The 23,388-nt window shown below is 38.5% G+C and overlaps 1 protein-coding gene across 3 annotated transcripts; it reads right to left on the bottom strand.

The window, feature by feature from the left end:
• Positions 1–1,094: 1,094 nt before the first annotated feature.
• Positions 1,095–23,107, bottom strand: LOC101864663 (cyclin-D-binding Myb-like transcription factor 1). 3 transcript variants are annotated; one of them, XM_005089862.3, is made up of 18 exons: positions 22,313–23,107; positions 16,369–16,834; positions 14,761–14,844; positions 14,182–14,246; positions 12,336–12,507; positions 11,885–11,961; positions 11,407–11,597; positions 10,664–10,773; positions 8,702–8,770; positions 8,261–8,420; positions 7,407–7,475; positions 6,146–6,228; positions 5,125–5,247; positions 4,313–4,509; positions 3,327–3,474; positions 2,373–2,476; positions 1,864–1,993; positions 1,095–1,420 (listed from the first exon to the last, which is right to left on the bottom strand). In XM_005089862.3, the coding sequence occupies exons 2-18, from the start codon at positions 16,817–16,819 to the stop codon at positions 1,332–1,334; spliced, it is 2,322 nt and encodes a 773-aa protein (XP_005089919.1). In that variant the 5' UTR covers positions 16,820–16,834; positions 22,313–23,107; the 3' UTR covers positions 1,095–1,331. The 3 variants fall into 3 exon arrangements, with proteins under 3 accessions (XP_005089919.1, XP_005089921.1, XP_005089920.1); XM_005089864.3 differs by having other exon boundaries at positions 22,659–23,107; XM_005089863.2 differs by having other exon boundaries at positions 22,655–23,106.
• Positions 23,108–23,388: the final 281 nt, after the last annotated feature.

The raw sequence follows: 23,388 nt of genomic DNA, 5'->3' as shown, positions 1-23,388 counted from the left end.
CACAAAACATTAAAAGTGCTTTGTTTGTTGAACAGAGTTGAGAAATATTTTGTAAGAAGAAAAAAAGGAATTAAGACACTAATCAATCATATCCGAAGTCACCCCCCCAAAAAAAAACACAAAAAAACAAACAAACAACAAACCATTTACAACAATAAGTATTGAAAGTTAAAAGAAAAGAAGTCAGGAGCAGAAAACTGGATTTTCACACAAAATACTCTGCATACAACTTTTTGTTTACTAATTGAATCATTGCTTGAAAACAGTATTAGGAGATTACTTCTACTTGATCAAGCACTAATAGAAATGACTAATGTTAGGGACAAAAACTGAATAACAAGTATCACGAGAAGCTGGAATGGTTGAAGTTTTGCAATATAAGACTTTAGAAAGTACCTGGGGCCATGAAACTGACTCATGTACTTGGCAAAAAGGCTTTAATGCCGCTAGTATTTTCTGAACTCCTGATTTACACAAACTACCTGTAGCACAACACCAATCATAGCAACCACCTTACGAAGCATTTTATTGACATCATTTTAAGGCCAATACACTTTGTCATTAGCAATGCAAAATGGATACAAATACTTCTTTGTGCACAACAAGCGTTTTAGGATGAGTTTCTTTTAATTAATTCTTACTGAATATATCTCAAGTGCTCATAAATATCTAGAGTGATAGCAAATTTTCTGGCCCTTTGAAAATAAAAAGAAGTATTTCATATTTCTAATTAAAAAGCAGCAATCATCTGACAACACAGACAAGTTTTAAGCTGAGGTAATATGCTCTTCCTTCTCTCTCTGTTCATAGTTTAAAAATATAAAAAAAACCCATTAAAACAACTCAAATTAGCAAACATGGTGAGCTATGACTTTCTAACGAAATTATGAAAAACGTCGGAAAGAACTAACATACTTGTTATGAAAAATATTTTTTGACACAAGGCCGTTCTCAAAATTCGTACATAACAAGATAGTTCACTCCTCTCTATGACTCAATTAAAAAAGTGTCCTCAAAATCCCGTGGCGCCCTCTTCGAAAAAGTGCGGACTTTGTGAACAGAGTTACCCTACTTGTGTGAAAAACAATAAAAGCGAAACTAACAAACTGTGCCATTCCTATTCTTCTTCAGCAGAAACGAAAGAGAGCTTCAAAACAAAGACTTGCAGCGACATCTGAACTAATGCACGGACTTCTGCGAACACTTTTTTGGCCGAGTGAACTATCTTGGTATGAACGATCTTTGCCATTCTGCAGTTCTTAAAGCTCTGTGCTGGAAATGGTAAGGTTACGGTAAGTACAATGCCTAAAGAGGAAAAAGCCAAGACGACCTCAGTCCATTAGTCCTGAAGCCTCATCAGTAAGCTCAGCACTTTGGCTTTTTTCACATTCCACATCAGAGGATGACATCAAGATAGGATCTGTAAACACAGTGACAGAGAGAGAGAGAGAAATATGAGTTGGAAGGTTTAATGAATTACCGCAGTTTCTTTCATCTACATGTACAACACTTAAAACCAGTAATAGAGGATGGAAAATCCAAAAATGCTGTTTTCTTTAATTCTCAAATCCACTGTTCTACTTTGTGTCCCTAACGGTTCAATCATTATATGCCTGAATCAAAGTTATTTAAAACTTGGTCTAACATTGTGTCCTTGGAAAAACACTTTCCAAGAATTTCCCCATTTTTCCTATTAGAGATGGAAAATAAATTTGGAGGTCCCACCTCTTAAATAATTTGACAGCGTAGCAAGGGAAGTTACACCTATATAATTTTGAAAATTACAGCAAAAAGCTAGAACCCACTGCGCAAATAAAAACAAAATTAACTTGATAATCAATAGCTTTGTGCCCCCTGACTGACCTTTCAGACTAGTCATGAGACTACTGGTGTGAGTCGGTGAGGCCACGCCCATGCCCAGGTCCCCTCCAGCCTCAGAAGTGACCGTCTCAAACACATCATGGCTCATGATATCCTGCTCTCCTGTCACAGGCTGCAGGAGATCCACCAAGAATACTCAATGAACAGCATGTACATTAGGCATAATTTCTACACATAACATAAATGACAAATATACAGTCGAAACAATCCAATATGGCCACCACTTCCCTACCCTAGAATACAAAGCTCTATCTGTTCAGTACCTAGTTTTTCAGTTGGAAAATGTGTCATTTTATGAAACAGAAATCATTTTATGTTTAAACAATGAACAAAAAAAACATCTAATAAAGATTCAATAGAACTATGAAGAAGGTATGGAAGCAAATGTATGTGTTAGAACTATTTTGAAGTTTAAGACCATGTCATAAAAACAACTACATCAAATCAGACTTTTCTCCCTCTCTCTCATTCACACCCAAGAAATTCCTTACCTGACCATGAAACTCAGACACTGCAACTATCTCCTCACTTCCAGACTCAAAAGTATTTGGTATTTCACTATCTAGATGTTCGCTACTTGACAGTGTGTGCAAGCCTGTGCAGAAATGGATATCAACATCATGAGTAATTTTCAAAAGCATTTCTCTTTATGACAGGTGAAATCTCAACAGCTCTACTCAGTTCTGAAAAGGAGAAAGTGGAAAAAAACCCTAAAAACCTTTGAGCAAACCAACTAGCAGCTGTGAGAAAAAGATTATACCCAGCTCTAGCTACAAACTTTCAAATCATGAAAGATTCCCTTGCATTCATCTATTTAGTCTAGATAAGCCGACTCTTTTCGTCTTTAGGTACAAAGCAGTAGTCAAATTTACACCTACCACTGGATGCATGACTACAATAATATCATAACACTAACATCTGTGAGGCGTGCTGACAAAATGAGTTACTTCTCGCAATCCACAAATGGAGATAATGGCCAAAAATCAACACTTGGGTAAAATTTGTAGATTTTTTATTGATGTCATATTCTTTATGTATAACATGCCTTATATTACTTCATACTTATAAACTGTGAAAACTTCACCTATAAGCGTGATGTATCTATTTCCGAAGGGCTTGAACCCGAGAAGTAACTCATTTTGTCAGCATGCTTCTCATATACCAGAGGCCAAAATGTAATAAAACTGTATTCTTAAACGTTTTTCCCCTTTTCTTCATTTTAACAAAATTAGTGTTTAAAATTAATGCCAGTCCACTTGATGGTCTACCGCAATAATTCATTCCACTATAGGTCCCGCCAGATTGACCACATTCTATCTGTGCTGTGTCAGTGGGTTAAGGTTAGGGTTGTGGATTGTTGTAGACTTTCAAGTGGATGAGCTGTGAGACTGGTCTGGTGGTAGTAAGTATATAAGTTTATTCAGTGTTTAAGGACAACGACTAACCTTGGTCAGTCTGTACAAGACCATCGGCCGCCACTTGGATAGTCATCTCCTGACCTTCGACCCCCTCTTCCCCTTCCCCATGGATGCCAGCTGAACTGATAATGACCTGCTGTTGGCCGTTTAGCTGGATATTCTCCCCCAAGCCAGGCTGCCAGAAATGAGAGGAAAAAAAAAGATTAAAATGATAATAAAAATAATAATAATCACCGCATTCAGATAGCGATTATCTGTGCTGTACATACAGCATTCTCTATGAGCTTTGCAATTAATATAAATGAGTGAGTACACCCAATTGAAATGGAGCCATCGGCATGCTCCATGTGTTTTTGCTGTTGCAACGACATTTTTTGCCAACAGAAAAACTGACATTGAATGTCCAGGCAAAAGCAAAAATGTGCGGTGCATGCCAATGGCTCGATTTCTCTGATGTTGAGTGAAATTTACTATCTTTCTTGGGTGACAATGATCAAATGTTATTGCCGTCTTTGATAAACAAAATCTTAAACTTCATTAAAAAACACAGAATAGAAAAAGTCAGCCATGTGGTGGCGGAAGAAATACCAATTTTCTGTTTTTTTAATGTTGGTGCTGGGAACACACTAACTGAAGCACCAAAATGCTATTTTTTATTACATGACCTACTTTTTAGACAACTTAGTATCTCACACGTGAAAGGAAAAATGTAAAGACTCAATAGACTAGATTTTATATGCAATCAAAAAGTGGTAGCTCTTTTAGATAGCCAGTAAATACATCTAAATATACACATATATACATACTTTAAGAAATATATTCGACAGTTGAAATTGTCTAAGACTGCCACCCATTGATGAAGAGAAAAGTCCAAGACAGGAGGACGTCTTGGACAGTGTCATTATAATATTTTTTTAAAACTAAAAAGGGGGAAATGAAAAATGACCATTTGTACAAGTGCTAGAGCACATTCGAATATATAAATATCAAGAGTTGGAAGAATCTTGTCTTACCGCAAGAGTGTGCACGATGATGTGACCCTCCCCGCTGAGAATGCCCTGCGCTGTGCCATCCGCCGCATTGCCCGCCTGAGCAACAGCTCCGATCACCTGCGGGGTCCACTGCTGAAGCACCTCAAAAGCCTGGAAGCCACCTTCCTCCTCTGAAGGGCAGTAGGACAGAGCTAGAGAACTGCTGCCATCTACGCCAGCTGGATAAAACAAAATGAAGTTTTTTTTTAATGGATAAAAATATATGTAGGCCTATATCTGTATAAATGTGTATATTTTAAAGAATATATTCAACAGCTAAATGGACATTTTCAAAGGTTCCAATTTTGTCATTCCAGTGAGTACAGTGAAGAATTAGAAACAGTACATTGTGAACATCTTTTATATTACAAGATATCTTAACTCCTTCACAAATGAGCTCAGCTTCCACTACATGTACATTCTACTTTCTTAAAATGTATAGGTTTATGACCTATATTTGCTTGGTTTGATTGTTTCCAAGCATTTTCCATTTATACTATGAAATCATGCAATTACAGTGACACCATAGGCTAAATGTTAACGACCCATGAAGGGTTAAGAAAGCAATGAACCCTTACCCCTGATTTAAAAGAACCTATACAACTTATGCAGATTGATTACTGTGAGGATTTAAGGCTTTCTACACAGCATCAAAACATGTGAAAGACATCACATATAATAAACAGTGGCTTTGATTATTTTTCAATTCTATTCCAGATATTTTACCTAAAAACTGACTCATTTCATTTTTACACCCATACAACTGTTATGAATTGACTAAGGGAAAATCATACATGTGATTGAGACAGGAAAGCAGTTCTTGAAAAACTCTGATTGCGACTCTCCCTTAATGGTTCTGGTTCCAGCCTTCGGCTTCAGGTTCCAGTAAATGACTTGTTTCATCTGTTCCAGAAGAGCTGTCAGAATACAGAAGAAAAAAAATTCACATCATCACTAAATACCACAAAAACTAAATGTCACTTAAACAAAATATAATAAATGAACAACTAACAAAACAAGGTAGGCACTGATTTTGTCACAAAACAATGCATATCAACTGCTTAATAAAAGATGTCACGCCATACCTCATTTTGAGAAGTGAAATATGATGGTGTATTACACTAAGCAGTTGACATAGTCACACCAACAGAAAAGGACACCATCTGTCTGAGGCAAACCAATATCAAAGTAGAATCTCAAGACTCCCATTGTAGCACACAGAATGCCTTCCGAGTAGGCTTCAAAGAAAAGTAATGTAAAAAGGCTTAAGGTGCAGCACCGCTACAATCACATAAAGTAGGAGCCCACATTTGTAAGGTCCAGTTATGATTAAATACATATTAAAATTACATTTTTTATAGCAAATGGAAAGAGTAGAAATGTGATAAATATATATTTCAAAGAGGGGTAAAAAGCCCTACAAAACTAACACCAATGATGACAACTCTCTGAAAATTGAAATATCTATCATCACAACTCTCTTATTATGTGCACTACATTTTACAGTTAGAACATCTACATGAATATCTATCATTTCATGAAATTTCAAAGAAAATATAATAATAAAAAAAAAAAAATCAACTTCAGCTGAAGGGAAAAAGATGTAAAATAATAGTAATCTGTTCAAGACAACCCCTCATTAGTGAGGAAAAAATTTGTCATCTTGGACAGGTAGTCCTTTTCGTCAGTCATTATCATATTATTGAAAAAATGCAAGAGGGGAACGGGAAATGATGGTAGGTACAGGTGATTGTCTAGGACAGGTGGTCGTTAGAGCAAAGTTCGACGGTACTAATTAAAAGTACTGGTTGGTACCTGGATAGCTGAGCTTGTTGTAGTCAGCAATGTGTCTCTTCAGGGCCCACCATTTGCCCCTTAGCCACTGAGGTGACCTCACACTGTGGACAAGAACAGATTTTTGCATTTAAAAAACATGACAATCTTAACTCTTTAAGCCCTGAGTTTTTTCCACCGTTTCCCGGAGTTTTTATCTACAGTCACCTAAACCTGGTACACTTTGTCTCATAACCCCAAAAGCTTGCCTCCAACTTCTAAATAGCGGAAACAAAGGCAGTCATTACTAAAAAAACTTGCTCTGAAAAACAAGCATAAACTAGCACTGAATAAAACGAAACAGTTGTCACTGGTACAGGACGCTCCCAGCGTTCGATGGGGAACAAGGTTATTACCGCCGGAAGCTCCCAGCGTCTGATGGGGTTCAAAGAGTTAAGTCAAAATAGATGTGGGGAGTAAACGAAAAAGGTTTTGCAGTGATAAAACGACTGACTGTTACGTGTGTGTTTGTCAGAACAGGTGATAGCGTGAGTCTCAGTACATTTTGCTGTTATACAAAACAGTTCATGGTGCCACTGAAAATGGATGTTCAGACAAGGCAAAATACAGAATGGCATAAGTATGCATGTTAATTTAATTTTAGTGAGAATTTTTACAGCACTTGTAACATAAATGGGTCATATAAGTGCCGAAGATTAGAAGTTTAACGAAAGAGTAACATACAAAGAAAAGAAGGAGGAGAGATAAGGACGATAGATGTTTAAGTGTGAGACAAACTAGACGATGTCAAGAGACAAAATAGATAATGGCTTGAGCAAAAATATGTGCTGGTGTAAGACAAAATAGATGATGGTGTGAGTCAAAACAGACATTGGTCCTAGACAAAATTCATGTTAGTATTCAGGAGACCAAATGATGGTGCTACTCAAAATAGAGGGAGCTGTGGACCAAAGAAGATTTGAGAGAGAGGCAAATGGATGTTGGTGTGAGACAAAATAAAACATAAGTGTGACAAAGAACTTAGACTATGCAAAGCACTCTTTATCCACCACTGTAGGGTACAATTACCACAATTCTTACAAAAATATATTTTTAAAAAAATTGAAAGTCATTGAAAGTCCCCTTTCCTCTCACTTACATATAAAAATAAAATTCTGCCTATAATACACACAAGAACATTCTTCTTTTCTTAATTATTTCCTGTAAAGTTGCTATGAAGTTTATTTGCTTTTTATATTGCTGAACTGAAAACAACTTTAACAAAAATTTTTCAAAAAGGTACCTTTTCCAGTCTTGAGACAGTGCTACCCAGTCAATCTCTGAGTCATTGTTCACGTTCATATTGGACACCCTGAAAGAGGTAAATAAAGATACAAGAGGGGCATTATTGATAGGGACAGCTTGAGACTACAAAACTATAAGTTCTCACCAATGCTTTATGTCTTGACACAATATGATTGGACAAACGAAAGTAAAGCTTAGGATTTTGTGTATATCAAGGTAAAATCCTAAAAACAGTTTAAAACTTCTCTACCACGAGCCGCATTTTGCAGCTTGCGGACGTGGCCTTGCCGGACCGAGAGCCGCAAAATACGGCTTGAGTGGCTCGCTATCTATTCCTATCTAGTAATGAAAAGACAAAAAGAAATAGTCGATTTCATATTACACCTTCAATATTGCATAATCAGTTTTAGAAACCACAAACTAATATAATTGGAATGAATCTTCAATATTGTATCACCATTTGATAAATTATTTTTTAACCTTCAGTTTGATGGGCCATATGATATGGTTTGTGTGTTTGGATGTTTTGACATTTTTCTTTGGTGGGGTAAAGGCAAATAAAAATAGGTCAGTGAAAAGCCCTGGGCCAGTGGTGCATTTTGGCCTGGTAGGAAAGGAAATAAGTGCTTTACCATGGTAAGAGGCTGAATGTTTTTGTCTTCATGAACTATCTTGACTTATCTCTCTCAAACTGTACACAGATAACTAAGTAAGGATAAAATACTATGTCAACATTATGGGAGCAGAAACTGTTTGCGTTTATCTTTCTTGTACTCACATTTAAAAAAAGTCTAAAAAGCTGACCTACTGAAATCCAGTCTAACAAGGAGAAGTGTGAAAAGAAAAGCTTACTTCTCAATGAGCAGTTGGTCATCATCCCGAGTCCAGTCTGCCCCACCCTGCTGTTTCCAGTTGAGGTAGTTGAGCCATTTTGTTCTGCACTGTTTCTCTGACCGAGTACCGACATGTTCCGCTACACTGGCCCATGACAAGCCAGACGTGATGCTCTCAGCTAGAAAGAATTAATTTTTTTTAACTTTAAAAGGTAAAAGTAAAACAGATTTCAGTATGCTGTTTCTGTTTAAAACTGACAAATGGATTAAGCCAAACTCACCAACAAAGAAAAGAACAATTTCAAAGATTCATTTTGGGATTTGAAAAACACAACCTTTTATCTACCCTAGTAGAAATTCAGTTAGCAATGATATAAATAAATATTCAGAGCATGCAATATAACACAAAACAAAATAAACTTAAATTTAAAAAAAAAGTCAACTGAAACACAAGACTCACAAGGTTTCACTCCTGTCAGCTTGTATACGGCATCTGCCAGTCTTGCCTCCTCCTCTGGATACCATTTGCCTGGTAATAATTTCAGAACATTTAGTTTTATCGTTTTGGTCCAAATCACATACATGACATTACTTGATTAAGTTCTTAGCTTCCTCACCTATCATAACACTTACATTAAAAGACAATGATCCAAGAACAAAAAAAAACCCAAATCTGATATTTTTTGAGACTTCAGGCATCAATAAGTGCCAAAAAAATTCTAAAATTATGCAAACTGAGCCCAAAAATGGGAAATTATGCAATTCTCTTAATTTTAACAAAGAATGAAAAGGAAAATAATAAGAAATTATGCAAAATATTACCAAATTTGGCTAAATTATGCGAGGTGCATAAAATCCCGGGGACAGAATAAGGGACCATTTGTTTTAAAAGTTACGATAAGGTTAGTATCACCTGGCTCTAAATACTTGAACTTTATCTAGTTTTGAAAATTACTGCTTTCAACTCAAAGAGCAGCACTTGGGACTTTCTTTCCTTCTTTGTTTGGGGGGGGGGGGGGGGGGGGGGGTTGAGGGAAATGCTGAAGTACTTTTTGAAAACTATTTGCAAATATTTAAAATTTCCTTTTCTGTACAACTCATAGCTGCCACTCAGAAATTTTCAAAAAGGAGGAAATTCACTCGAAAGCGTACGCGTGCTCTCCGAAACCAGTGAGATCCAAAGGCAATATATACTGAAAAATCTAGCCTACGGTTTTGGAAGGGAAAACTGTCATATTGTTAACCATAGGCAACTGAATTAAAATGTATTTGAAAAAAACAACAACAACAAAAAACAACATAAAGGCAGTAAGTTGACTAACAAGCATTCGAGTCAATTTGACACAGTTTGGACTTGGTGACTAAAAATCTAGTGTTTTTTTGCCAGCTGGTGTCTCATAAAAAGATTTCTTTCACTTTAAACGTGTACATACATAGACGTAGAGCAGTATCGGATCAAGGATACACAGGCACTCCTGTACAATGGCGGTCCCGTTTGCACTTAGTGCCCCTGTAGTGTGTTTCTTATTTAGAGATAAACTGAATTAAAATTATAGCCTAGGCTATCTAATCTAGATCTAGATATATCTAAATATGTGTAGATCTAAATTATATCTAGAGATAGATTTTCTAGATCTAAATCTAGATCTAGATTCACTTCCGCAGCAGCCACAATAGCCGTCATGTAAACAAACGGGACCGCAATTGTACAGGACTGTAACAGGAGTGCCGCGGGCCGCGGTTTCTTTCGCAAAAAACAGCTAGAGAATCTAGTTCAATTTTCTAATGAACTTTTCAAGTCGCACACCGGCTGCTTCTTTCTCATTCCAGCTCCTTTTATTTTTGCATTCTGAATCAATTTCTCTCGAATTTCCGCCAATTTCAATGACAACTCGGCGCGCTAACGTCCCGATGCCCGATCGACACTGTGTTGCTCCACAACAATAAACAATGTGAAACTAGCGCTGGGCCTAGAAGAACGGAAGTAGAAAGCTACGGGCGGACATGCGCAGACCGCGTTTTCGTCTCTCTCCCGGTTCGGTGTTTTCCGCGTGGAAAAAAAAGTATGAAATTTGCGACCAAGAGCGGTCCAGCGGAGGAAGGAGGAAAGTTGCGGGGAAAGCTAGATGTAGCGGAGTTTCCGCTATTTAGCGGGAAAGTGGCAGCTATGAACTCTGAGGAGAAAAGCGGGAATAAACTCTTATCATTCCTTACTCAAATAATCCTGATTTGAAAAAATACACACTCATATGGCCTTATGCAGTTGCGAGTGCCGTAAAACCTCTACTAAAACAAACAATTAGAAGAAATACTTAGCTTTACAACATCCTGCTGTGATAAGTACATTATATTATACTAAGTAGCATCTCATGAAAGTCGGTTGACTTTACGAAGTGCTGATATGACAATTGAAGTTACTCACCAGATTTACAGTTGTCTTTCATCAGCCGGCATTTGTCTTTCACAGAAGAAGCACTACGTCCTAAGGCCACACCAATGGCCGCCCAGTCATTTCCATGCTTCGCTCGTAAACTGATTGAGTAATCAGAATCAATTTGTATTAATCAAGTAATAAAAACAAACAACTCAGCTTTGTCGTTACAAGTAGACATCACAAAGAGAGAAAGAAATGAAACAAACTCCCAAACAATCTTGATGTGTCGCATTCTCCACATATATACATCCAAATTAAATCCAAACATAAATCACAATAAAATGGGACCTTTGTATTTGAAAGCACGATGTACAAATACAATTACATACAAAAATAAGGAGGCATATGATCATCTTTTTCTTTACATATTTGTCCCGTCAATAGCTCACAACTGTTGAAGACTTTAAAACAATGAAGTATCCTTTCTGTACTTCCTTAGAGCTATTACATAAAGTCATAATCTTTGAGTTTTTATATAACTATAATAATTCTAAAGTAGGAACTGTCTTCATTACTAAAACCAGCTAAACCAAAATACAGTTGAATTTGTCCAAGACACGGAAAAAAATGTTCTTTTTAGACACATGGTCTTCTTGGACAGAGCATTTATAATACAACAAAAATGCAACGCGTTAGTAGGAAATAGTCATTTGTACAAGTGATTGTCTTTGACAAGTTGTCGTAGAGAAAGTTCGACTGTATTTAGTTCTGACATACGTATCTGAACTTACACTCTCAAATGCTTCATTTCATTAGTTGAGTATTTCCCTCGGTGATTCTTGCGATCATACATTCGTGTCACTCGTCTGTACACAGAAAACAGAGGGCGGTGTATTCCCAGGGCTATAGTGCGATAGAAATCCTTCCTCTCATCTTTGGACATTTCAAATATTACCTCTGCAGGATCTTTTATGTTGTGTTCCTGGAAAAAAAGAAGTCAAGAAGTTGAGTCCTGTTGAAGTTTACATTTGGCACAAAAGATAAGAAAAGACTGACAGATATTAATGGAAAATCCCTCAGATGAATAATAAAGTTGTCTTTTTTATCACCTTATCCCATTGAGTTTAAAAAAATTTATTTAAATATTGCAATCATTAATGACCTAGTTTTCACCGAGTGTTTATATTTTTGCTCCATGAGAAGATAAATTCAGAAGAAGTTATAACTGATGAAGTGTTTTTATATTAAATAATTGTAGGAGAGTCAAACCTTGCAATAATTGTTGATGTTGGTCTCTAGAACATCGACTTCCTCTTTAGTCCACTGACCTTGTTTCCACTGATGACCTGAACACAGATAACAGCGTGATTGAAATAGGCAAAAACAGTTATTGGAGCTCTTGTATGTGCAAATTAATACAACTTAAAAATTTTATTTTTTTAAAACAAAAACTCAGATTTCACCTTTAAGCAAAATTACTGGTTTCTGTGGTGTAGCTACCAGTTAGGCCTTTTAACAACCTGACAGGGTTGAAAGGGGCATTGGGCCCTCACAAATTCTACTAGTACACTAGCATAAACTGCACATTAACATACGCATACAATAAGACAATATGCTTTAATTTTTCATTTTAGAAGTTCAAGTCTTGACCAAAAAAATCACATATTAAAACAGTCTTAGCAAGCTCAAATTTTCCAAGAAAGCAATGATGCGGACAGACCTTCTTTGTGCAGGGCGTTCTTGTCATCCCTGGTAGTAAACCATGCTTGGTTTATCCCATCAGTATTTGCGTTGTGTGTTGACTTCACACGAGAGGAGGTCGGAGATGTAGCAGGTGCAGCAGTCACAGGAGAGGACACACTGGCAGGTCTCTTTCTGCTCACTTTCACATTCTGAGATGAAAAAACCCACCACAAGAAATTGTCAAATTTTTAAACAGTTTCTCAAACTCCTAAAGCCTGTGACAAAGACACATTGCATGCACGTAATTTCAAATACAAAATATCTGGTACCTAAACAGTAAACAGAGTCAGCACTCATTTAGATTTGAACCTTTAATTTCCACATGTAAGCTTTGAACCAAGGGGGCCCAAAGGAAAAATGAAAAAAATTCTGAAGAAGGAATTTGAAAACAATGTAATACAATAGACCTCACTCAACACAACAGTTATCGCATACATCATGTCAGCTTAAACAATTTGGTAACCATCATCATCATCATCCAGTGCCAGATCTGCGACAGACATCAGCGATCATGGTTCTCCATTCATTCCTTTGCTCGGATGCTTTCAAAAAAGCTACGTTTCCCTGATCTTTCCCTGTTATCCAATTGTTTAGGTTCCCTAAGTATGTTGTTCTGAGCCTACCCCTGCCTCGCTTGCCCTCAATTTTGCCAGTGAGAGTTAGATGTTCAAGACCCTTATGTCTATTTATATGTCCCAAAAACTGCATTTGTCGTTCCCTGATTCTTTTTAACATTGAGCGTCCATTTAGTAACCATTATTCAATAAATTGAACACTGACAGGCAGGAATGCAAACATTCTGTCTTTCTTTTCCGCTGCCTTCTGGTCAGTTAAGCCTTGTTCTGACAGCCTTAACAAACCTACCAATGGCCTGTGTGTGGTAGCTTGGCCTTGCAGAATTCACGACAAACATTTATATAAAAAGACTGAAACTTACATAGTTATTAACAATCACTCCTCAAAATGAACAAGTTTTTCTTTTCTCTACAGTCAATTGGGTGACCTAAATTTAATCGATTTGATTAAATTTGCAACAAGAAATACTACAAAGCTAGAGTCCACCAAGCTGCAGCTGAAGCTTATTACTCTTGTCCAGATTAACACACATTTTATTACACATAAACTTCTCATCATAAGTCAATAGTCTTTCTACTACATGACTTCTCAAAACATATCATGGACACATAACAAAGAACCTGCAAAGTCTGGTCGGCAATTCCTAAAGCACTTCATCTCAAGAGCTTCTTATATGAATTACATGAGGCTTTTGACAGTACGGTCGGACCTACTCTAACAACCACCTGTCCAAAAGAATCACATATGTACAAATGACCACTTCAAACTTCCTCCCTTGCGTTTCTTTATATTTTATAACAACACTGTCAAAGAGGACCACCTGTTTGAGATGATCACTTTTTCTCCTAACTAATGGCTGGTTGTGTTTGACAAGTTTGACTGCTGTGTTTGCTTTATCTTGTCTTCCATTCCAATACATCTCATTAACTGGAAGTAGAACTTCCTTATATATTACTTTTAGTTTATATTTCTAACAATAGCAAACAAATCAAGTACAAAATGACACCATCAGATGGCAGACAACTTACAGTGGAGTTCGCTTAAACCATGGGATCGATGGATTTTCTTTAACTTAGCCCGGTTTTTGGTTTAGAGAGGTTGCTCAAATAGAAGAATTAAAAAAAATTAGGGATTTTCTTTTCTTTCGGTTTACTGCTGTTTTCCGATTAACAATGTTCATTTGAAGCAGACTCCACTGTATTACTGCGTGTACATCAATTGTTTGAATTCAAAATGAACTTATTTACCTTAGCAGGAACAATCTGTTGGGTTGGTAATGCTTTGACCGAATCAGAATTCTCAGAAGAATCATCTGTAGTAAATACACACCAACAGGACAATAAAATATCACTTTTGCAAAAAATAATGAATTAACTTTTCACTGTGTAAATAGAAACCAAAAATATTTTTTAAGTGCTATCATCTCTTGAGTCTAAAGGAACCGTGTCATGATCAATAAAATTATAAACCGACTGCATAAAGAGCCTATTTCAAGAACAATATTCTGCAACAGTGTTTGGAATGACATCATACATAAAGAAAAAAAAAGTCTCTGAACATGGGGCATAGGATCCCACAAGATACAAAAGACCATACCTACTTATTGATTTCAACTCAATGTGAAGTTGCATAATCAGTCTTTGTCATCTCTTGTCCAAAAGTAAAGACAACAGTCGGACTGGAAGGTCATGACCAAGTAGACTTATCGTCAAAGAATGAAACTTATCTTCGGCAGAAGATCTGGACCTACTGGTCATCTTGGTAAAATAGCTATGCTATAACAATACTATAAACCACTCAATACTAATACAGATTTCTACATTTACCTGCTACAGCAAAAACATATGTTTGCCCATCTGCTCCTTCAAAACGAATGTATTTCGAAGGCATTCCTTGTATTTCCACAGGTTCTGCATGAAAAAAGAAATGAGAGATATCCAAAATAAAATACAAAATTAGAGAGAACATAACTAAACTGAGAAAGATTCACTTTTGAAAAATTCTTCCCATGTGAGTATAAGACATGGCTGCTTTCATAAATGAGATCACATACTTTTTTTTTACCTTATAAAATGAAGTCGCACATTAGCCAAGAATGTTACTGTCCTATCTATCAAAGTTAGCCTTAAAATCAAGTATTCTGTAGAGAATTCAGAAATGTATCAAATTTGGGTATAATACAAAGATGGCGGAGGAAGTATGGTACCAACAAAGACTGCAATATTTCAAATTTTTAAAAGGTGGATAATAATAATAATAATAGATAGCATTTGTATAGCGCATATCCCCGTTCAACAACAGGCTCTATGCGCTTTACACTATATTATTACCCCAGCAGACCACAGAACACTCCGAAACATTCTCAGCTTCCCGGGAAGCATACAGTGCAAGCAGCTGATTAAGCGCTCAAACACTAACAAACTGACAAGATCTTTCGCTGTCTATAGCTGGGTACCCATTCCCACCTGGGTGAAGTGAGGAAAATTCGTGTAAAGTGCCTTTCCCAAGGACACAACGTCGGGCCCTTGACGGGATTCGAACCCACGACCTTACGGTTGCGAGTCCGAGAGCCTAACCACTAGGCCACCGACGCCACACGGATACACTAAATTTGACTCTCATTATCCCACTAGCACCCCCCCCTCCCAATAAAAAAGGGAACTCTAGGAACTGAAAATTAGATATGGCACTGGTACTGACACCCCTCCCCCCCAAAAAAAACAACAACCCCACAACAACAAACAACCACAAAAAAATATTTAAAAATCAGTTCTTTATTAAAGTGGCTCTCAAAAGCTTTCACTAACTCTGAACAAATCATCATAATGCCAATAACAGAACACAATAAGGAGCCCATTGGTAATTAGGCATATGCTGTTGAAGATACCCATCATACATTAAACTGTCTCACCTGAGTTCTGAGCTTTGTATTGTTACAAGCAAAAATCTTATAGCAAATAACTTCAGGCTCATGGTATTTCTGTTTGTTGGTTTTGTTTGAGTAAAAAGAAGACCATCGGCACAATAACGATCATTTAGTGCTGGGAAAAAGTAAGGCAGACAGAAACAACAGAGGGAAAGTGAAGAAGTACAACCTAAAAGTGGTGCCCTCCAACCACCCGCTATGATATATTTCTACAACGACTAGAACTTCATATTTACATACAGTGATGACTTTCATAAACAGGGCCTCCTACTCAGGTCATAGCTAAAGCAAAAGAACTGTAAATTCATACTTTCCTCAGACAAGGAGCAATTTTTAAGAAAGATTTAAAAGTTTTTCTACTGCAGATGCAATGGGCTCTAAAAACCTTTTTGGTCAGTCTTATCCAAGTAAAATTTAGAAGAAAAAAAAGTAATCAGAAAATATCAAGAACCAACGCAAATAGCTATTAATTATTAATCATGCCAAATAAAAGTATAAATATCATTACCTGCACCACCCTCTGCTGTTCTGGTGAGAATGATGAACTGCTGTGGGACTGCTTGCTGTATGCTCTCAGGAACACTCGAGTCTGCAGACTCTGAGCTAATAACTTCAGTTTTCATGACAGTACCCATCTCAGTATTCTCATTAAGTTCCGACGTTTCCACTGTGGGTTCTGAATCTACTTCTGTCACAGTGACAAAATGATCTAAACCTCCTATTTCTGAGATCTCTGTGGGCTCTGATTTGAATTCTACAGGCATTTTCTCTTCATCCCCATCATGAGCTAGCTGTACAAACTCTCCGTCGGGCATGTTGACCTGCTCTGTGATCACTGGCAGCATGGATGAGTCAGCTGTTTTGACTTCCTCAACCACATCTTGACCAGCTTCCTCTGTCTCCTCTATCACTAAAGACGTTGATTCAAATGAGGACGTACTTGGTCCATCTTCCATCATTCTGACACCCAAGACCTGGGAAAAAAGAAATTGACAATAAAGAAATTGACAATAAAGATAACTTTATCTAAAGCAATGTAACTTTCATTGAAGCAGTTAAAAAAAACCTAAAACAACCCTCGGTTTAATACTACTGGTCTATCAGTGTGATGAACAAGTTTTTTAAAACATTTTGCTTCCTGCAGGTTACTAAAGTCGGCGAGTCATGCACTATTCTCACAACTGGACCATGACTGCATTGCAAGCTCTGACTTAATAGAAATCACAGGTACATTTACCATATTTACGTCATTTGAGCACCATCAAAACGTTTAATTTTAAAAAAAGTAACAGTTCAGATTTTAGTTTGAAGAGTTTTGAATAACTATATAATATATATATAATGAATAGAAAACGGATATTTCAGTTCTTGGTCTCCAGTGATACTGGTTTGAATTTGTCACGCTCCACGGTATAAAAGGACATTTTTTTTACTGTTGCAAGAAAACAAATGACTCAAACATTTCTAATCTTGGATAGCACGTTTTTTCCTTATCATCGATCAACATATGTGTGCATAATGTCAAACTGTTTTGATTTGAAAATTATAATAATTGTATTAATATAATATATATCGCATTATTCACGCTCTACAACATATTCTATGACGCTCACATGACCTTATGCAGTTGCGAACACCTTACTAAAACAAAAAAAATAAAACAACATATTCTATGTTACAACCACAGTGGTGTCTTCCTAACAGCGATCCCCATGGGAAGTAACCCTTGGTTGCCGTTAGGCGGAGGTTGCTGCTACAAGAATTTTCAAAGGGGGTGGGGTGGGGGGGTGATCTCCCGCCCATCCACCCCCTTCAGACATACACACACACACACGCGCATGGGCTTGTTCGTGCACGAGTCCTGCTCGCAGGGGCGGTGATGTTCTGTTGGAAAGTGACAAAATAGGCAGCAACAGCTTTCAAATGAGCCAGTGTTCGATTATAATGTTATGCGAATTGACTTAGACTTTTAAACTTACCCCCCCCCCTCCAGCTGAGACTGAGAGACTTCAAGAAAGGTGGTTCTTGGCCAAAGTGTGCGAACCGAGTTCCTGTGTTCAGTGAAGAAAATCTAGGTCTCTATGGTTTGTTTGATTGACATAACCTATATACAGTATAATCCATTTTTATCGACATTTTGACATATCGACATATTTTCCAATTACGAAGTTTTTCCTTCAATATCTTCACTAAACAATTTCTCTTATATCGACTTTTTTCGGCCCACTCTGTTTTATCGACCCGCTCTGCTTTATCGACATGTTTCCTCGGTACCTGGCTAAGCCCATGAACATAAATGGGGGTGGGGGGAGCCACGTTTACGGTCAACGCATCAGTTCTTCATTAAGTCCGCATACCCGCCAAGTAGCCTATATTCGACACAATAGGTTATGTAGGGCCTACACATCGCAGTCTCCAACACAGTACAGTGCCTCACAGTTGTGAGCGTCTCGCGTGCTGGGCATCACCTCCCTACCCCCACTCCCGACCGCTTACTCCCCTTCCCAATCCCATTCTCAGTCTGTCTCTGGCAAGTAAGTGCCATGGTCAGCGAGTCAGTGCCTCGCCTTTCAATTTTCCTCAGCAAGCGGCCATAAACAGGCCTTACAAGGATGCTACAACAAAGTTTGCGCTGGTGTGTAGTGTGCACCTCGTGCTGCTCGGTCTTTGGTACCGTAACTCCAACACCCCACCCCACTCCCCTTGTTAGTTTCAAGAATTAAGGGAAACAACCAGCTTAAAAAAGTAGTGTTTTTTTTACTTCTGACCTCCCTTGTTTTTTCCTCTTTGACTTTGTATTTTCATTTATCGACATTTTTATATACAGTGTAATCCTGAAGGGACAGGTGCAAAATGTCCATTTTAGCAGGATTTTCGCTGTAAGGGATCCAGTAATAAATTCAAGGGGAATAATAAAGAAGTCCTAATCTATGAGTTCTGGGGTTTTTTTTGTTATTTCCCCTGATGATGATTTTGTTTCAACATGACCTCTACTCTAGGTCTTACTTGATCAAAAATCGAATCAGTCTCTTCCTGTAGCGCTAGCGATGTTGACAGCTTGGCGTTGGCAATCAGAAAGAAAGGGCCCTGGCTCTTGGCTAACTCACCCGCTGTGGTGTCCCCCACCAAACCACACCCTGTGGTGCGTTCCTTCTGCTTGCGCACGTCTCACTTTCGCTCCATCCATCACAGAACTGTGACCTCCTCTCCATCCCCGCATTGGAGAAGTGAGAGGCATGGTAAGCCTATCTAGACTAGGCCTAGGCTGGCCTATCACGCGATGCGTCCTGCTTGTCTGCCCATGCCACAACCTCCTTACTCAGTCGCTCCGGCCTTCATTGTTGACACATGGGGGCTCTCCCATTCTTTGTTTCACTAGATCAGCAACAATTTTTTCAATTGGTGAGGTTTTACATTACAGTGGAAACCTGATATAACAGGGATGGTGGGAGTAGAGAAAATGTCCTGTTATATCCGATCCCTGTTAAATCCGAAATGCAAGGAAAGTGGGCATTTGTGGACTAATCTAGCTGTACTCAATCATGGGTAGTTTCCCTAACCACAAGTACCCACGAACATGGGTTTTGGCACCGACTTTCTCCTTGCGTCCTTAAAACCACATCAGAAGAGCTTGGTCCACAGCATCTACAGCGGGTAGTCTCATCTTCTTTCGATCCAGAGCAAACTTTTCATTTGAATTTGAGTATGCTGCCACTATCTTCTCTCTTTCCTTGATAATGGTGGGAATCGACCCTTGTGGAATGTCGAACTGACGACAAATCTCTGCCAGTAGAGCTTGCTTTTTGTCAACAGTCTGGATTATTTCGTATTTTTTGTCAATTGAAAGACATTTTCTCCTGCGCTTGACATCGTTGGTGACCATAATGAAAGAAGTAGGCTTAGATCTAGGCCGACCGGTCGTCCCCTCTCTCTCTCTCTCTTACTTTTTACACATTGTTAACGAGCCTTTGTCCCTGCTATAACCGGTTGGGCTCCGATGAGGCCCTGTTATTGCCGATAACTTTTAATAGAGACAAAGAGGAGGAAAACACGGGGATTTTAAACATCCCTGTTATTACCGGATCCCTGTTTTTTCCGGGCCTGTTATATATGGTTTCCACTGTATGTATAATTGGCCTATGCACTGTGCACAGCAGCAGCAATATTCCGCTATAACCGAATCGCATTTTTGTCTGATTGCACTATAGCAGTATTTTATTTACAAAGATACAGAAGAGAAACAACTGGGTTTTAGAATAGTGTCTTTATAACAGACTTCTCGTTATTTAAGGACTCGTTATAAGTGGATTCCACTGTATCGACATCAAATCCACTTCCCAAAACATGTCGATATATATTTATTGGATTATACTGTTACTGTTAGCTAAAAAGACTAACTGAAGACAAAAACTTTTATGTGCACTTCCAACTGCGACTGCCTTACAGCGAATTTAATTCTCTAATACAGTGGAACTCGGATTCAGCGAAAGGAAACGGATTTCCCGTTTTTAAAAATTCATTAACACTTACACTACTTACAGTACAAGTCGCCAGGCTGTAGTATGCACTCACTATCGCTGGCAACTTTAGTCGCCGACGCAATCAGGCACACTAAACATAATTACACAAGGAATGGACCCACAGCATTAAAGAAAATACCAAAGGAAGACACTCTGTATGATAGATGAAAAATGGTTGATGAACCTCTATGAATTTTTAAAGCATGTTTCTTAGGCTGCCAAGGTTTTTTCATTTTAAAAAATCTACCGACCACGGATTCAGGATTCTAAACAAGTACTTGAGGGTTTTTCACTATGTGAGCCTTCGGTACTGTAAGTGTTAAAATCAATAAAAAATTAAAGTATAACTGTTTTAATGAATACATAAATAAACGAGCAAAGCTTGGATTCAATGAAGTCTCTTGCAGGGTGAACAGCCTACTGCTGATGTAGCTTTGCTCATTTTTCTCTCGTTATACTTTACATATCTGGAAAGGAGTCGTTCAAATATAATCTTACGCCTGGGAGGGGGGTCTTTGACTCCTGTAAAAAAAGTGTAAGAAAGGGGGGGGGGGGGGGGGGGGGGGGGGGGGGTCAAAAAGTCCCCAAAAAGGTGGAAGATTATTGAATAGCCCCAAAGCATCCTGTATCGAGAACCATTATAAATTCGCTTCTATTACAGCCTTTGCCAAAAGGTGGGGGTGTTTAAATGTCTTGCACGGCCAATAAGCAGTCTTTTTTTATACCAACACATGCATTGTTGGCTTACACACATGTCATAGCATGTGCAGGGGGCGGATGGGTGGCCAGCACAGATGTGACTGTATGTGTTTAGTCTGTCTGGGGGGAGGGGGTACAAGCAGTTAGGCGTGGAATGTCAGTACTCAGTTGAGCCACAAACGTGTCATAGTACTCACAGTACAGTCCGTGCCGGCTATAAGCACGCCGGCCTTAAGCACATTTCGGACTCAAGCACGCTAAACGGCTCTTACCAAATTTTTGCTATATAAATTACACGCCTATAAGCACGGTAACTTCGGCTTCAAGCACGCTTAATTTACAAAGCAGTCAATATTTTCATGATGACCCATCGAAGTTCGAACACAGTTTACACCACAACAGTGGAGTGTGTCAAGAGAAACACAAAGAATGCAAGTGATGGACACACACACTCGCACGGGCAGAGAGGAAGGCAGAGTGGCACACAGCCGTTCGCGCAGACATAGGATCTAGCCTAGGCCTAGGGCAAAGCTACACACGATCAAAAAAAAAAAAGAAGAGAGTCGGGGAGATGAGAAAGAGAGGCTGGCTGCGATTTCACCTTTGACCCTCGCTACCCATTAATCCTGATTGTGTATCACGCGCGAGGTGGGATAAAGGCGGTGGTATGAGTGGGACAGCGGGCAGTGGTACGCACAGGCAGTGTGTTATAGTAGGCCTAGTGTGCTGTATCGTGACTGGCCGTCTAAATTAAGTTTTCATTTCCCATTCGACCACAAAACAAAAACAAACAAGCGAACAAAAACTACCATGGCGGGTGTCTAAATAACAGTGCACACTTTTGTGGGACCGCTATAGGCCTACTTACAAACTAAGGGAAATAGCACGAGAAATTTTCTACATGAAAATCTCTGGATTATGTCTACTTCGCACTTAAGCACGCTTCGGCTTTAAGCACGCTTAAAGCTTTCTCCCGATGGCCGTGCTTAAAGCCGGCATGGACTGTAATTTTTTTCCCCTGGGGGCTTCAGATCAATATTACAATGATTTGACTTCGTTGAATTTGAGTCCCCCGTATGTCCTTGTGCACAAACAAATCGAGTCAAGCAACAACTGCAGGTGGTCGCAAGATAGGAAGGCACCGACAACACACACCAGTCCTGCAGCTGATGTTCAACCAAATTTGAAAATGCCCAAGGATGAAGAGATCAGAATAGCTCATTAATTTAGTACCTGAGAAAGAAAAGGGTGCCTCTTTTTAAGTTACCGTCTCTTTTCACATATGTGAAAACAAGACAGTAACAAGACACGAGCCCAACAACATCAAGGATGTCCTGCTCTTGATTCGGGTTCTCTTCGGTTGTTTGTTTGGGAGGTTTGTTTACAAACTAACGACTGGTGCGACAGTCCCCGACCATTTCGCCATTTCAGCGCCATTTTGAACGACAATACAAATTGACCGACGACATTTACAACGAGTATGTTCGCAAATTAGCAGATCAGCCACCAATTAGGACGATAGGGTGGTTTATTATCTTTATGAGGGAGCATCAGCGTCCCTAGTGACATACGAACCCACGTGAGTCACGATTCAATGTTTTCGTCCGGGTGTTTCTTGAAGAACCAGGATGAACAAGGACCAGGATGAAGTTTCTGATCCCTCTCAATGAAACTGTGAGGCGTATTAATATACGATATGTAAATTAGAGCCCCATAGCGAGACCTTCCAAATTAGGCCTAGCCTTCCTTGGCTTGATTCCCAACCGAGGAACTTTTTTTTCGTACTTTTTATTGTAATCTCTGCCACATATATAGATTCTATATACAGATCTACATTCTCTTCTTTCTTCTACCGCAAAGATTTTTAAAAACTCATTCTTTCTGTTGGTTGTATTCACTGCATGTCACGAGGCTCATGTTGTGTAACACTATAATGAACTATAACTTAAACGGTCCGTAGTTCTGTGGTAACTTTAGGTAGCAGAACAGAAACTTTAGTTTCAATTCAGTTGCTTTTGAAAATTCCACCCCATTACTATAAACGGAGCAACCCGGCAAATAAAATCATTTAATGTATCGTTTCTCTCTTCCGTCTATTGAGCAGCCTGGGTGTTACCTTGTGGGGGGGGGGGGAACAATGTATTGGCTGGGCGGTGTGAAGTTTTTCAGTGTTTCAAATCGTATAAAATACATTTCAGGCTCTGCTAATTTGCACCACAGTTAAATTTCTACCATCTAAGATTTTGGTGTTTGCACATTAGAATAAGTAATGTTTTAATCAAGTACTTTTTCTTGTAAATCTTCTGCTC

Source organism: Aplysia californica, unplaced genomic scaffold (assembly GCF_000002075.1).
Source record: "Aplysia californica isolate F4 #8 unplaced genomic scaffold, AplCal3.0 scaffold00010, whole genome shotgun sequence".
In the NCBI taxonomy this organism is placed as follows: domain Eukaryota; kingdom Metazoa; phylum Mollusca; class Gastropoda; order Aplysiida; family Aplysiidae; genus Aplysia; species Aplysia californica.
Note: the sequence above shows the minus strand (reverse complement) of the source record. Positions and strands in the feature narration are given on the sequence as shown.